Source organism: Pelobates fuscus, chromosome 6 (genome assembly GCF_036172605.1).
Source record: "Pelobates fuscus isolate aPelFus1 chromosome 6, aPelFus1.pri, whole genome shotgun sequence".
Classification (NCBI taxonomy): domain Eukaryota; kingdom Metazoa; phylum Chordata; class Amphibia; order Anura; family Pelobatidae; genus Pelobates; species Pelobates fuscus.
Genome location: NC_086322.1, coordinates 277,737,536 through 277,753,250, shown reverse-complemented (window position 1 = coordinate 277,753,250; position 15,715 = coordinate 277,737,536). Strand labels below are relative to the sequence as shown.

General features: G+C 41.0%; 1 protein-coding gene across 1 annotated transcript; it reads left to right on the top strand.

The window, feature by feature from the left end:
* The first annotated feature begins 7,502 nt into the window (after positions 1–7,502).
* On the top strand, positions 7,503–15,583 carry LOC134614937 (keratin, type I cytoskeletal 19-like). The gene is made up of 8 exons (XM_063459220.1): positions 7,503–8,060; positions 8,793–8,875; positions 9,764–9,920; positions 10,358–10,519; positions 10,647–10,772; positions 11,552–11,772; positions 14,891–14,916; positions 15,470–15,583. The coding sequence occupies exons 1-8, from the start codon at positions 7,572–7,574 to the stop codon at positions 15,493–15,495; spliced, it is 1,290 nt and encodes a 429-aa protein (XP_063315290.1). The 5' UTR covers positions 7,503–7,571; the 3' UTR covers positions 15,496–15,583.
* The last annotated feature ends 132 nt before the right edge of the window (positions 15,584–15,715 follow it).

Sequence of the window (15,715 nt, the reverse complement as noted above, 5' to 3'; positions counted from 1 at the left end):
TTGTTTGTACAGCCTAAGACAGATGTATTTCCGTGTCATGTGTTAGATTGTCAATGATACATTGTCACTATTTTCCAACCATCGTAAGTGTTTACCACCACTACTTACTTTCCTTGACCATACTTCTTTAATAGTTTTCCAAAATAAGTCTATTTTGTTGTTCAGCTCTTTATGACCCTTGTGTAAACCTGGCAATATGTTTTCATTATTAGTTGTTTGTCTATGTTTTCTATGAACCATATACATGGACCACTCTAAGATTTAGCAGTCCAAATTGCATTTATGGTGTATTTTGCTGCATGAATCACTGCTTTTCTGTGACAAGTCTAGTATATCCATGTGTTCCTCGTGAAAAAAAAACAAATATATATATATTTTTGTATTCATTTGGCTGTCAACTTTCAAGTTCCCCCTTCTTGTGCTTCAAGCGAATAACTATTTAATTCAGCCATTTTTTTTTTTTTGTAAATATTAGTTTTTATTGAATGAAAGGTTCACAGTTAGACTCACAGGTCTCCAATTGCATTTGAATCAGGTGGTCAGGATACAACATGTGTCAGAGCAAGATAAAAGAATAAACATGGGATGAATCACAAACAATTGGGCGCACAGGCCCTCAGTATCGTTGGACTCGCAGGTCCCTAGTAGGTTTCTCAAAGACATCAGACTATAAGTTAGATGTTAGCTTCCACTATGCAATTTTTGTTGTCGTAGGTTCGTTTTGTCAGTACAGTATTTCTTCGAGATATAACGGTCCTGTCTGGACTCGCGAGTCCCAAATTGCAATTAAGTGTTGTAGCTAGTTCACAGCATGTGTATGAGAAAAACAGAAAGCATATATTCGGGCACGCAGGCCCACATTATCAATGGATTCATAGGTCCCTGTTTGACACAAGGTATCCCTTCACAGCCAGTTGTTTCTGTAAACAGTTACACAGTGTACCATGTGTCTTATCTGTGTCTAGCATAGTTTTTGTAGCATTTAGAGTATTATGAACATGGTATTATAGTGATGTGTGTATTATCTATATTGTGAGACAGGTTGACCTTTCAAGTCGTCTGTGGTGTCTGTCGTCAGCTCATCAGTGTTATTTGAGCCTATATTGCTTCGTTCCGTGACTGTCGTCCGGAACGTACGGTTACGCTATCTGAGATTGTTCCCTTTTCCGTGTCCGTGAATCCCCACCTCTTTAGTAGGTGACCACAGAATAATACGGGGATGGGGGGGGGGGGTTGGTTCAGGTAAGGAAGGAGGGATGGGTTCAGTCCTCAGTCCCTGTGTCGGTAAGTTGTGTGTCCCTAGGTATGTGCGCAGTCAACAGTGTCTGAATTTCGGGTTTAGCAGTTGTCAGTATCCAGTGGGTCCATATATCGAGGTATGTCTGTTGTTGCGGTCCAGCCGCGTGCATGGTAAGATCCTCTATGGCTCTGAGGTCTTCCATTTGGGTGAACCATGTGTGTATGGATGGGGTTTCTTTTTTCTTCCAGAACTGTGGGACTGTCTGTTTAGCAACGTTGAGGATTCGAATCGTGAGTGATTTTTTATATTTGGATGTCGGAGTTGTCGTATGATGGAGTAGCATGGCTGCCGGTTCCAGTGGTGGTGGGTTGTCTGAGAATCGGGACAGTATTGTGTGAATAGTGCGCCAGAAAAGCTGTATGAGGTCGCAGTCCCACCATATGTGTAGGAGGGTGCCTATTGTCTTGTCACATCTCCAGCAGAGACGAGTCTCGTTGGTGTGTATGTGGTGTGCCGTGGCTGGCGTGTAATACCACCGTGTAAGCAACTTGTAAGCCGTCTCTTGGCTTTTGCTAAAAACAGAGCAATGATGTATGATATTGCACATCTTTTCCCATTCTTGGGTGCTTAATGTTTGGTTTAAAGATTCCTCCCATTGCCCCATAAATTTAGGCAGTTCCCCTGGTGTTTGTGACTGGAGGAGGGAGTATAGGTGTGACACCCCGTGTGGTAGTGGATCTGGGTCTGTGCATAGCCTTTCGAAAGCAGTGAGGTTCCTGGTCAGAGCTACTCCTTGCGGGAGGAGTCTCACATAGCTGCGCAAGTGTTCGTACCTAAACTGTGTGAGGAAGGGTTGAGGGTTCTCCCCACATATCTCTGTCAGGCCCTTCAGTCCTCGTCTGGTGCATACGTGTCTCAGTCGTGGTAGAGGGTCTCCGACCAGGGCCCGAAGGGCTCGCGGGTCTAGACCCGGCGGGAAGTCTACGTTGTGTGTGAGAGGTAGTAGTGGGGATGGATATGTGGAGAGGGCATGTCGGCCTATGCTCCTCCGCCACACCGTCAGCGTGGCTTTGGTGTAGGCTGAGTATCTTCCTTCCCCCCTGCCCCTTTCGTGGGTAGCCATGGGAGGAGGGTGGGGGCATGCCCGCCATTTCCTCCTCCGCTGTTTTCCAGAGCTTGGTGACCCCCGTTTTGGACCACTCCATAACGCGCTGTAGGTGGCATGCTTTATAATATAGTGTGAAGTCTGGCAGGGCTAGTCCCCCTTTGTCTTTGGGTTGTGTGAGTAATGCGTATCTTAATCTAGGTCTACTGCCATCCCACACATAAGCCCCCATTGCTCCACCAAGTGTCTTGACGAAGGAGGTTGGGATCTCTATGGGTAGGGCCTGGAAGAGGTAGAGCAATCTCGGCAAAAAATTCATTTTCACCACTTGTACTCTACCCAGCCAGGATATGTGAGGGAAGGCCCACTCTCTTAGTTCTTTCTGGAACTGGAGTAGTAGTGGGGCAAAGTTTGCCGTGTACAGATTCGCTGCTTTCGTCGTTAACCAGGTGCCAAGGAATCTAATTTTGTCTGGGGCCCATTGGAATGCATGACTCTGTTTTAGTTGGGTGGCCCTCTGCGTGGGCAGGTTAATATTTAGAATATAGGATTTTGAGAGGTTGATTTTCAGTCCCGATATTAGCCCATATGTGTGAAATGCCTGCAATAGGTTCGGTAGGGAGACCTCCGGATGAGTTATAAAAAACAGTAGGTCATCCGCGTATGAGGTGGACAGCAGGAGAAGGCCCCTGTCTTCCCCTGTCGACCTCTGCATGAGTGTGAGGGCTCGGATCGTATTATCCCTGGCTTCTTGTCCCATCACAAACCCCACCTGGTCCGCGTGGACCAGTCTGGGTATGTGTGTCTGGAGTCTGGTCGCCAGGACTTTTGCCAACATTTGCCAATTGGTCATTTTGAGGTTGTTATTGATGAGGGAGATAGGTCGGTAGTTCCCACATTGTTCCCTATCCTTGCCCTCCTTAGGGATTATGGTGATGTGTGCCGTCAATGTTTGCTTGGGGATGTCGTGCCCCTCCCTGATTGCGTTGAACTTGGCCAGTAACGGGGGGTATAGAACATCTGCATATCTCTTATAATATTTAATGGGTAGTCCGTCTGGGCCTGGGCTCTTCCCCGTATTAGAGTGTTTGATCACTAGAGCTAACTCCTCTATGGTAATGGGTTCCTCTAGTTGGTCCACCGCCGTTGTCGGGAAACAAGGGAGTGCATGGGATTGGAGGTAGTCGTCTATGGAGGAGTGGAGCTTGTGGGCGTGTGTAGTTGATTGTGGTCTCGGTATTGAATACAACTCTGCATAGTATGCTCGAATGACCTCTTGTATCTTAGTGGGGTGTCTGTGTAGGGTCCCACCCTTGTCTCGTATGCAGTCGATGTAGGTGGCCTGGCGTTTTTTATTGATCATGCGTGCTAGAAGCTTCCCACTTTTATTTCCGTTTATGGCAAAGAATGCCCTATGGCGCAGTTCCTCTCTATGGTGTTGAGAGTGTATTAGTGCAGTCAGTTCCCTCCGTAGGGAGAGGAGCATCGCCTGGTGTGTGGGGAGTTGGAGGCGTTTGTTGAGGGCGTCTAGGTGTCGCATTTCTGTCAGTATTGTGGCCATCCGCGCCTCCCTCTGTCTCTTCAGGAGTGTGCTCTTTTGTATGAAATGTCCTCTAACCACACTCTTGTGTGCTTCCCACCTTATGGTGGGGGAGGTCTGATCGTTATTGTTTGTGAAGTAGTCTTGTAATGCCGTTTCTATCTCTGTCGCTACCTCGTGATTAGCAAGTAAGGCTTCGTTCAACCTCCATTTGGATATCTTTGGCCGGAATAGGGGGGATTTCAGAGTGATGGTCACCGGTGCATGGTCTGACCACGACGCGGTGCCCTGTTCGGCTCTGAGCACTAACGGAAGGGTGTACTGTGGTGGTAGTCGATTCGGGTGTACGAGTTGTGGGGGTGGGAGTAAAAGGTATAGTCCCTTTCGTCTGGATGTAATACCCTCCAGCTGTCTACCAGTTGTGCCTTGGCCAATAAAGTTCTGATCGCCGTGATGTGTTGGGTAGGGATGTGGGAGTGTCCTAGGGAGGAATCCCACTTAGGGTCCAGGGCCACATTTAAGTCTCCCCCTAGTATCATAACGCCCTCTGTGAAGCACTTAAGGGTGCGAAGTACCCGGGCTATAAAGCGATATTGGTTGCGATTTGGGACATATATGTTAGCAAATGTGTATATTGTGCCAGCTATCTCCCCTTTTATAAACGTGTAGCGGCCTTCTGGGTCCGTCATCACTCCTGACTCTTTAAACGGAATGTGTTTGTGGATGAGGATTGCAGTGCCTCTGGATTTGCCTCCCTTGAAATCGCTGTAGTAGCCTATAGGGTAGTGGTGGTTAGTCAGTGTGGGTCTCGACCCTTCTCTGAAATGTGTCTCCTGGAGGAACACTATCGATGCCTTGTGGGTTAGGAACTCTCTCATGGCTCCTGACCGTTTTTCAGGTTTGTTGAGGCCTCTGGCGTTAAGAGAGAGTATTGTGATAGGGGCTGGGGCAATGGACATGGTCGGTGTCTTTCAGTTGGTTGTGTTTGTGGTCTGTCGCGTCATTCAAGGGATCTTAGGTTAGGACGGGGATAGGGTGTAGGAAAGTGTGGGGTAGCCGGGAAAGGGAAGGTCTGGGGCCGTATTACACAGTCCCAGTGTCTCGAAACAATCGCTGTGTGTAGCGATATCAGAGAAGAGCGTCGGGGGGCAGTAAATCCCCCTCTCCACAAAGGGGTGGAGGGGTACCGCTCACCTGAGTCTTGTCGCTCGCTCCAGTAGGGCCGTCGAAGGAGTCCAAGAATTCCTAAGTGGGCAAAGCCCAGGGGACCAAGTGCGCTCACAAATCGGTCGTCGCAGACCACCGTGGTCTCTCGGGGCTCCACCCAGTCAGGAACTTCCGTCTCCCCGACTTGCGGCTCGATCCATCTAGAATGTAGCATATGTGTTAACCTCACCGATAAGTAACAGTAATTAAACATGGTATTCAGCCATAACATAAACAGTATAACATAACATAACTCCCCTATGTGTCTTGTCTGAGTAGCCCAGTGACAGGCTTGTCTCCTTACCCCTTCCCTCCCCCCTACCACTTTTTCTCCCCTTCCTCCCCCCTCCCCCGGGCTTCGAACGTCAATTTGTGGCATAAGTGTCGTGCCCCAGAGTATAATCAATGATCTACCCTTAGGATAGTTATGGACCTTGCCCGCCCTCCTCCCCCCTTCTAGCGAGAGGCCCGGCGTGGTTCTCACCCCCATCCATTGTTTTGGGGGTTCCAGATACCCCCTCTGGGTCCTAGTTCCCCCATCACCAAACACCCTCCTCCCTCCCTCCTGACCCTCGCCCAGGCAGTACTTGCTGTGGAGAGGGGGTAGATGCGTGTTCAGGCTGTGGTAGTGTGCCAACGGTGCGTCCTTAGGTTCAATGGCGTATATGCCCGCTTTGTCCGGAGGAGGTGAAGGAGAGAAGAAGATGCAAATTACAAGGTTAAGGTTTAACTAGAGTCAAACAGTAAAGAGAGTTTGTGGGAAGTCCCAACATGTCCGTACAATCAAAGTTATTTACTGAAACTGGTATTCGCCTGTTAGTCTTTCTTGCTGGGAGTATGATCCCAAGAATGAGGAGGCCCGCGGTGCTCAGTTAGGCGTCCCCGCCAGTCTGATCGTTTGTGTGCGGGGGGGTCTCATTCGTTGAGGTCGGGGGCCTGTGCCTTGCTGCTTGCGGCCAAAGGCGGGTTTGGCCATTGCAGTGACTCTGGTGGCAGGTGGAACTCCCTCTGGAGTGCAGCGGCGTCTTCTTCACTTAGGACCGTAAAGGGGCCGTTGAGTGTTGCGACCTGTAAGCCCGTGGGGAAGCACCAACGATACCTCATGTTGGCTGCTTGTAATTGTCTGGTTAGGGGTTTCATCGCCCTCCTGAATGTTAGGGTTGCAGGGGATAAATCTGGGAACAGGTGTATCTCTGAGCCCTCTAGTAAGATGTTGTCAGCGCCCATGGCCTTGCGGAGGATCTCCTCTTTCAGGGGGAAGCTCTCTAGCCAGCAGATGATATCCCTGGCTGGGCCTTCTGGGGGTCCCTGAGGCCTCAGTGCGCGGTGTGCTCGCACGAAGCTTATAGGTGTCTGGAGTGGCCGGACCAGTAGTTTATTGAATAGCTCTGATAACGTGGTCTGTATTGGTGTTCTCTTGTCCAGCTCCTCAGGCACCCCTCTTAAGAGTATATTTTGTCTCCTTCCCCTGTTGTCTAAATCCTCTATGTGTAATGCCATTTGCTGCAGTACCTTGTTGTGTGTTTGCAGTCTGTCTGTGTTTGCCATGTAGTCGCTGTCTGCTTCTAGCTGGGCCACTTTCTGGCTGAGGCCTTGAATCTCTTCACGCAGTGCATGTAGTTCAGAGGTTATGGAATTGCGAAGTTCGGCGTTCGCCATTTTCAGGTCTGCCTTTGTGGGTAGTTGCTGGAGCAGTGAGATCAGCTCTGGTGTGAATGTGGGGGAGATCTCATGTGTCAGTTCCCCCTGCGGTGATCGCGGGCGGGAAAGGCCTGAGGCCGTGGAGTCACTCGGGGCCTGTTGATCCAGGTCCGCCTGTGGCACCAGAAAGTGCTTCACGGAGGGGGTTGGGTTGCCTTTCGGGGTGTCCGCTGGCCGCTGGGCACATGATGTGCGGTGAGTTTTCCCCATTTTAAGCTTTAGGCTGTGCTGTCGGTGAGGTGTTGTGCTGAGCCTGCGGGGAGCTCACGGATTAGGCTGCCATCTTCTCGGACCTCCAAGCCACGCCCCAGCCACGTTTTCTTTCTTTTATTGTTGTTGTCCATCTGTCACTATCTCAACAAATATATAATCCCTTTGATCAGTTAATTCAAGTCTGTGTCTGGCATAGTCTGCGTGCAGCGGATATCAACTATGTTGCTCCAAGAGCCAAACTACAAAAGCTCGGTATGACCTTTACAAGGTGTGATGATCTATACCTTTGATGTACATTTATAATATAAATTAGTATATTAATAATTGTATTCACCACCTGTAAGCGTTCTCATTAATCCACAAATTATTTATACCTGAATCACATTTAAGGCAGATACAAAACATTGCATAAAGGAATGTGATGCCTATAAAATACCTATAAAAGTAACCTTATTCTAGCTAACTTGCTTCATATATAAGAAGGTTGAAGTCAAAGAGACACTTGCAGTTTACTTTCTTAAGAAGAAACATTTCCAATTCTTTGTATAACTCAATCAGAGATCAACATGAAGCATCAAGGCAGCTACTCTTCTTCTGGATCCCTCATGGTAGGCCACAGCTCTAGAGGCCATTGTTCCTCTGGTAGCATCTCTTCACTTCATCATGGAAGCTCCAATACACTTCACCATAAGAGCTTCAGCTGCTCTAATACTGGTGGTTCCTATAAATCATCCAGCCACCTTGGAGGAAACTCAAAACTATCTATCAGTTCATCTGCCAGTCTTGCACATGGAGGTGGAAGTGGCCATGGTGGCCTTAAAAGTCATCTCAAGAGTTCTAACAACCACGCTCATAACCTACTTCGTATTAATGAGAAAGATACAATGAGGGCTCTGAATGAGCGTCTTGCCTCCTATTTAGACAAGGTCCATTCGCTGGAGCAGGAGAATGCTGAGCTGGAAAGGAAGATATGTGAATGGTATGCAAACAATGCCCCAAGCTCACTCCCTGACTCCAGTGAGTACTATAGGACTATTCAGGAGCTACAGAACCAGGTAAAACAAGAAATGTATGAGTTTATCTCCAATGTGGTTAGTTGTAGGATGATCTTACCTACAATGCATGTTTTAATGACTTAAAGTAAACTTGTCATTCAATAAAATATCCAGACCAAAGTGTCTGCCAACCCTGAAAATTCAACTGTAGACATGACTATAATAGAGATATAGAAATGTTAAATATTCTATAATATTTTATATACATCACATGAGAAAATATATTATATACACTGCATACATTTCATTCTGAATTGAACTAAACCAATATATATGCCATTAAAGATTTCTTCTAAAGGGGTTATTTGTTGGGTGATCCTACTTGCAATGTATGTTTTAATGACTTTTCTTCTTAATAAACGTACCATTCTGTAAAATAATTCTAGTCCTAAAAGCTTGTGTAGAACTGACTGGATAATAGAGATACAGAGATGTTTAAAACTGTTTAATATAACTTATATAATATAAACTGTTATATACACTATATAAATAGTATGATGTTGTTACATTCAAGAATTCAGCATTTCAAACTCTGAACACAGGGCTATATAAATCGCATGTGGTTCAGCTTTTCTCAAATAGAAAATACAACATCAGTGTGTATAATCAACAGAACATTTTCTCATAACTTTAGTTATAGTCAAATATAGTTCACAGAGACTAAAATGTTTAAACAAAATAAGTAATATAAATTATTTTTAGAGATTAATTGAGAATGACTTTGCTTACCAGATTTCTTCGGCGACAATTAACAGTGGAAGGATTGTCCTACAGATAGATAGCGCTCAACAAGCTTCAGATGACTTCAGAAACAGGTAAGTCCATGAAGTTATGAGATTTAAAGAGACAAGTGAAGACCTTGCTTTATACAACTGTAGCAGCATATATATTTGTAAAGGTGACTTTGTGTGGCCAAATATTAATATAAACATATATTCATCAAGTATGGTGGCTGGTATTAAATTAATAATTAAAAAACACAATATTAAAAAAAAAATCTAAAAAGCTCTAATTTCTCACAAAGAAACCTATTTTTATATTGTTACAGCACAACATTCAGCATAGAATTGTACATAACTTCAGTTTAATGAAAATTCTCTCGAGTCAACGATGAGGTCTACTAGCACTGAAGTAACTGCTTTAGTAATGTTCTTACTAAGTTTTCGGTTGAGGAAAGTTAGTGCAGTAGCTGTAAACTTTCTTATGTGTTCTATTAAGGTGTCTGTTATGTTTGATTGTAAGCATTAGTTTTGTCTAGTATGGTTTTAACTGTTAGAAGCCATAACTTCTTTGGTGGATTTTCTGTTGATGTCTGTGTCTTTGTTTTTATTAAATGTCCACTTTGTAAAACAGACCGAGTTACGACCATAGGTTAGAAGATAGTGCTGACCTTTATGGTAGACTATTGGCTAATTTAGGATTATCAAGGCATTATAATTTATCCATAACTATTTCTGTATATTGCTGCATTCCGTGTAATCATAGTACAATATATTGTAAATACCTTTACACAATCCTTTACTAACTGCACATGGCATTGTCGTAGTTATCATCAAGCTGCATTTTTGTCATGTTATTCCATACAGAAAAAAATACTTTCAACCAGCGTTAAATTGAAAAGTGATAAAGAGTTGATTTCCATGCCTATTCTCAGAATTGATTATATAATATGGTGTGCTCGTTTATTATTATTATCAATTTAGGTGTGAGATGGAGATAAACACAAGGAACAATGTGGATGGAGATACTGGTTCCTTGAGAAGAGTCTTACAACAAATTAACAATGAAGTGCAAACCTTATCCGGAGGAGTCCAAAGTCTCCAGCAAGAACTTTTCCAGATGAGGAACAACCATTCAGGGGTAAAATGGAAAGATGTAGATGGCTTATTATTATAATTTATTAAAACACTACTGAGAACAAAGATGCATTTGGAATAATTACAGGACTTTAAATGTCAAGTTGTAAGCTACTAGCCAGGCCTCAAAAGTTTCTTGTCACTGCAGCCTAGAGAATCCTTGGCACTTTTACCAGTAGTTAGTTTGTACGATACAGGGCTTCATTTTTACTACAAATGTCCAGTTACATTTTTTCCATTAATTAATAAAAGTGAACAGTTTGGGGGATCTCTTTCTTACATACATCGTGGATGCTTGTTTACACATTCAAACCTAAGGGTTATTTAAAAAGAGAAAATGTTGAGAGGTTACTATGGGCATACATATATACAACTTTTCTTTATAAATTACTTTAAAATTTTCCTTTCACGTCTTACCCTAGTCCTTTGTCTTTTTCAAAGGAAGTGGATGGTCTGCGTGCTCAGCTTGGAACCAGAGTCAACGTAGAAATGAATGCTGCTCCATCCATCGACCTGAACAGAGCTCTATCTGAGCTCAGAGAAGAATATGAAAACATGATGGAGAGGAACCTCAGGGAAGTCGAGGGCATGTTCTTGGCAAGGGTAATTCTAACCATAATATCATGGAGCAACTAGCTGACAGTAAACTATAACACTAAAACTATAGACCCATACCAGATTGGTAAGAACCGTATTACTGTTTTTACATGAAATATTTTTTTTCTTGCAGAGTGCAGAACTGGACCGTGAGATGTCTTTAGGAGCCGTACAATTGCAGTCAGTTAATAATGATATCATTGATTCAAAGCGGTCTTTACAGACCCTGGAGATTGAGTTGCAAAGCCAGCTAAGTATGGTATGTCAGCATGAATTAAAATATGTAAACATATTTAAAGCAAAACCATGCCTATATTCCGCACTTGCTGTTTTTATTGGTTCTAATAATGCTCTATTGACTACAAAGTCTCTTGTGTCAGTCTTTAGTTTAAGAAAGTTTACCATCATCCATTTTTGGATGTCTTCAAGACGTGCCATTAATAGCATTTATGTCTTTTTCATCACGTGCATCTTATATTAATAATAATTCTGGAGAATTCTTTTATAATAGGATATTTAACATGTCTTGCTATTTTTGGAGGTTGACTTCATACAGTTTGGTTTGATTGTGTTTTTGATGATGACCTTCTAGTGTATGCTTTCCCGAGAAATGTTTCCATTGCCTTGTAGAAAAAAATAAAAATAAAAAAATAAATAAATATATATATGAATGTTAACTCTCAATGTTAAGAGTTACTTAATGTATTTGCATTGAATCTCCCAATCTTTCTGGGCGAGCATTTTATTATACTATGCAAAAATGTATCAATGTGTAGTGGTGGTACTCGTCAACCTTTACTTTCAACATTTGTTGAAAATTTATTTTGCGTTCACTGCAATACATCCAACCACTGACACACAACACAAAGAAGCAAAGCCAGCTATTTTAACTAATATCATCATGATGGAATGTGGGAATGTTTCGAACCTTTAAATATATTAAACAATAGTACAATAATATGATGGAAAAAATAAATCCCTGAATAAGGGATCATATACCTACTTAGTTAAGTAATATTGCTATGTCATCATTGGCAGAAATCAGCTCTGGAGGGCACCTTATCAGAGACGGAGGCAACGTTTGGTTCCCAGCTTTCCCAGTTACAATGCCTGATTGATAACATTGAAGGTCAGCTGACACAGATCCGATCTGACCTAGAACAACAGAATCATGAATACCAAGTTCTCATGGACCAGAAGACCCATCTAGAGATGGAAATCAACACCTATAGACATCTGCTGGATGGACATGACATTCAGTGCGTATTACAATTTTTTGTCAAATTTAGTTGTTAAGTATTCAGATCAAAAAAGGAGAAGAAAAACAAAATAATGCTGGTTTAAGTGTAGTCATCATTTTACAGTCTATGATGGAAAAGTTGACAAAACCTGGCTATTGATATCTCTTAATATTCATGTATAACACCAATATATGGGGCACTTACCTACATTAATGAGTATACAGTCACAAGTGAGCATAATAAACACTAGAATATTTTAAATGAATTAGCTTATAGAACATATCGTAAAATATAATATTAGTAACTAAGGTGGACAGTTAAATGTATATATTAATTGAATGGATGAGATAGGTGACTGAGGGAGAAAACTAAGGAGGAGATAATTATTGGTCGTAAAGAAATTACAAAATGGGGTTTCACACAAGGAATATGTGCATAGATGGGTTTTGGGGTATATAAAATTATAAATGAGGTGGCTGATTAGATAGTTTGTTTTAATATTAGGGTTTAGAAGGAAGAAGATGTGCAACTGGGAAGAATCCGGGAAGTCGGTGGTAAGGATGTAAATAAAGCAGAGATGATGAGTGTAGTTTACATAGTAGATTAGTAAGAAGACGTAGGGAAGTGCAACATACTAAATCAGAAGTGGCCAAAAGAGAGATCCCCACCTGTTACTTAACCCCTTAAGGACCGGACTGTTTTTGTAATGTTGTACATTTGCTACCAGGCATCTTTTTACACTTTTGTGGTGTTTGTGTTTAGCTGTAATTTTCCGCTCTCTCATTTACTGTTCCCATACAAATGATACATTGTTTTTTTCAGGACAAAGGAGGCTTTCTTTACATACCATTATTTATATAATCTCATGTCATTTAATTTTTTTAAAATGAAAAAATATGATGAAAAATTGAAAAAATTGAAAAAAATACATGTTTTTTGACTTTTATGTGAAAAATCTTTTACTCATCTACAAAAGCGAATGAAAAAAACTGCTAAATAGATTCAAAATTTTGTCCTGAGTTTAAAAATACCAAGTGTTTACATGCTTTTTGCTATTTTTTGTCATGTTATAGGGCTATAAGTACAAGTAGGATATTGCGGTTTCAAAACATACATTTTTAAAATGTATCAATAGTGACATTGTAACACTATTATCTGTCATAAATCGCTGAATAACACCCCATATGTACATATTTTTTTTAAAGTAGACAACCCAGGGTATTCAATATGGGGTATGTCCAGACTTTTTTAGTAGCCAGTTAGTCGCAAACACTGGCCAAAGTTAGCGTGAAAAAAGTAAAAAACTAAATTGAACGCTAATTTTGGCCAGTGTTTGTGACTAAGTGGTTACTAAAAAAGACTGGACATACCCCATTTGCAATACCTCGGGTTGTCTTCTTTTGCAAATGGTATGCCATCATGGGGGTAATTCTCATTCCTGGGCTACCATACGCTCTCAAAGGCAACGTAACCAACCTGGCCATTTTCAATGTAAAAATATTTGACCCATATATTTGACCCTGTAACTTTCAAAAACGCTATAAAACCTGTACATGGGGGGGTACTGTTATACTCAGGAGACTTTGCTGAACACAAATATTAGTGTTTCAAAACTGGAAAATGTATCACAACAATTATATCATCAGTAAAAGTGCTGTTTGTGTGTGAAAAATGCAAAAAAAGTCACTTTCACTGACAATATCATCGCTGTGATATGTTTTACTGTTTTGAATCACTAATATTTGTGTTCAGCGAAGTCTCCCGAGTAAAACAGTACCCCCCATGTACAGGTTTTAGGGTGTCGTAGAACGTTACAGGGTAAAATACAGTGATAGCAAATTAAATTCTCTGGACTTTCGGCCTGGGTTGGCAGGCAGGTCCCTTAAATTGCAATCAATAAAATAACTTAATTATGTAAAAATATTACATAAATACGCACGTAGAATTTAAATATATATGCATATTTATATATTTGAAGTCTACGTGTATATTTATATAATTATTTATGTAATTTTGTATATGGACATATGAATAGTTCGTATTCTTTTTATTTATTTATATAAACATAGATATATATACAATTTCATTCTAAGTGTATTTTGATATAAATATATATATATTAATATCAAAATACAATTCGAATAAAATTTCGTATAGATATATATTTTTTTTTACATTTTTATTATTATTTTTACATGTTTAATTTAATTTAAATTACTTATTATTTGTATTTTATAATATATATATACAATATATAGTTATTATATATATTATATATAGGTGTGTAATTTAATTGTAAGTGTATTTTTATATTAATATATGTACATATTAATATAAAAATACACTTAGCATGACATTATATTTATGATATATAGACATATATTATATAGGTATAATATATGTCTATATATCATATATATATACACATATATCATAATATTTTTTTTTATTAACTATAACTTTAATTTTTTTTTTTTTATTTTACACATGCAGGGAGACTGCCTGTCAGCACAGACAGTCCCCCTGCAGGCAGACACATGGACACCTATTGTGACCATGTGGTCGCCCTGTTGGGCGATCACATGGCCACAGGGGTCCTAATTCGCCATGGGGAGACTGTCTGGGCTGCAGGCAGTCTCCCCACACCGGGACCAACGCCGATCGCCGCCGGGGGAACGACGGCGATCGGGTAAGTACATTTTAAATTTAGGACGGTTCAGGACCGTCGTCGGTCGGCAATGGAAAAATGCCGATGACGGTCCTGAACCGTCCTACGTCCTTAAGGGGATAACCACAGATCACATGTTGCTTTACTAATTGTAAGGTTGACAGTGCGTCATTGGGATTATATGTCTGCCATAGCTGGTCATCAAGTTTCTGGATGCACCTTTTTTAGAGGGATTTTTTTTTACTAGTTAAAGCGTTATTAATTAGTTTATTAGTAATCCTGAATGCATATTACGAATTATGAAGTACTAATTACCGAAGAATGTTGATGTTAAGGCAATACAATATGTGCTGCTCTATATACAATTACAGTTAATTTCACCTAAGGTAATTGCGTATTTTTGATAACAAATATAATACACACCTCTTTCATATCAGTTCTTCTAAGCATCTCTAATTCTTTTCGCAGTATTTCCAATCATACCAGTTCTGGAGGTGAGTAATATACATCACAATAAAAAAAATTACATTTGCAACAAAAATGCTTAGCTATGTATCGCAATGATATTTGATATTTCCAAACCTTGCTTATTGATCCAACTGTTATACAGTATAAAGGGAATCAACACAGTAAAGGAGGAGACTATATTTAAAAGAAGAAAAACTACCACAACAAGAGGACATAGTCTTAAATTAGAGGGGCAAAGGTTTAAAAATAATATCCGGAAGTATTACTTTACTGAGAGGGTAATGGATGCATGGAATAGCCTTCCAGCTGAAGTGGTAGAGGTTAACACAGTGAAGGAGTTTAAGCATGCGTGGGATAGGCATAAGGCTATCCTAGCTATAAGATAAGGCCAGGGACTAATGAAAGTATTTAGAAAATTGGGCAGACTAGATGGGCCGAATGGTTCTTATCTGCCGTCACATTCTATGTTTCTATGTTTCTATGTTTCTATTACTTTCTTAATATTTAATCAACTCAAAAATAAAAGATGTAATAAAGTCCGTGTGCCAATCTAATTTTTCCATGTCTGCTCTGTTCTAGCATCCCATGACAACAAGTGCAAGTAATGGCCATGTGCTTCTCAATAAGCTCGTGATGCCTCTCTAGATAAAGAATAACATGAATTGAATCATTATGAAATCAACTTCTCTGGAATTAGCAATCTGCCTTTTTTTGTCTTTCTTTAATTCCCTTTCCATTACTAAACTGATACTGACTAATGCAAGTGAAAATCCAACACAAAATATATTAGCTATGTGTACAAGTAAAACTGATATTGTTCTGAAT

Excerpts from the sequence above, each read along its gene's own strand:
- LOC134614937 (XM_063459220.1), top strand. The coding sequence starts at position 7,572 with ATGAAGCATCAAGGCAGCTACTCTTCTTCTGGATCCCTCATGGTAGGC. Across the intron at positions 8,061-8,792 it reads TTCAGGAGCTACAGAACCAG|ATTTCTTCGGCGACAATTAA; the intron begins GTAAAACAAGAA and ends TTTGCTTACCAG. Across the intron at positions 14,917-15,469 it reads CAATCATACCAGTTCTGGAG|CATCCCATGACAACAAGTGC; the intron begins GTGAGTAATATA and ends GCTCTGTTCTAG.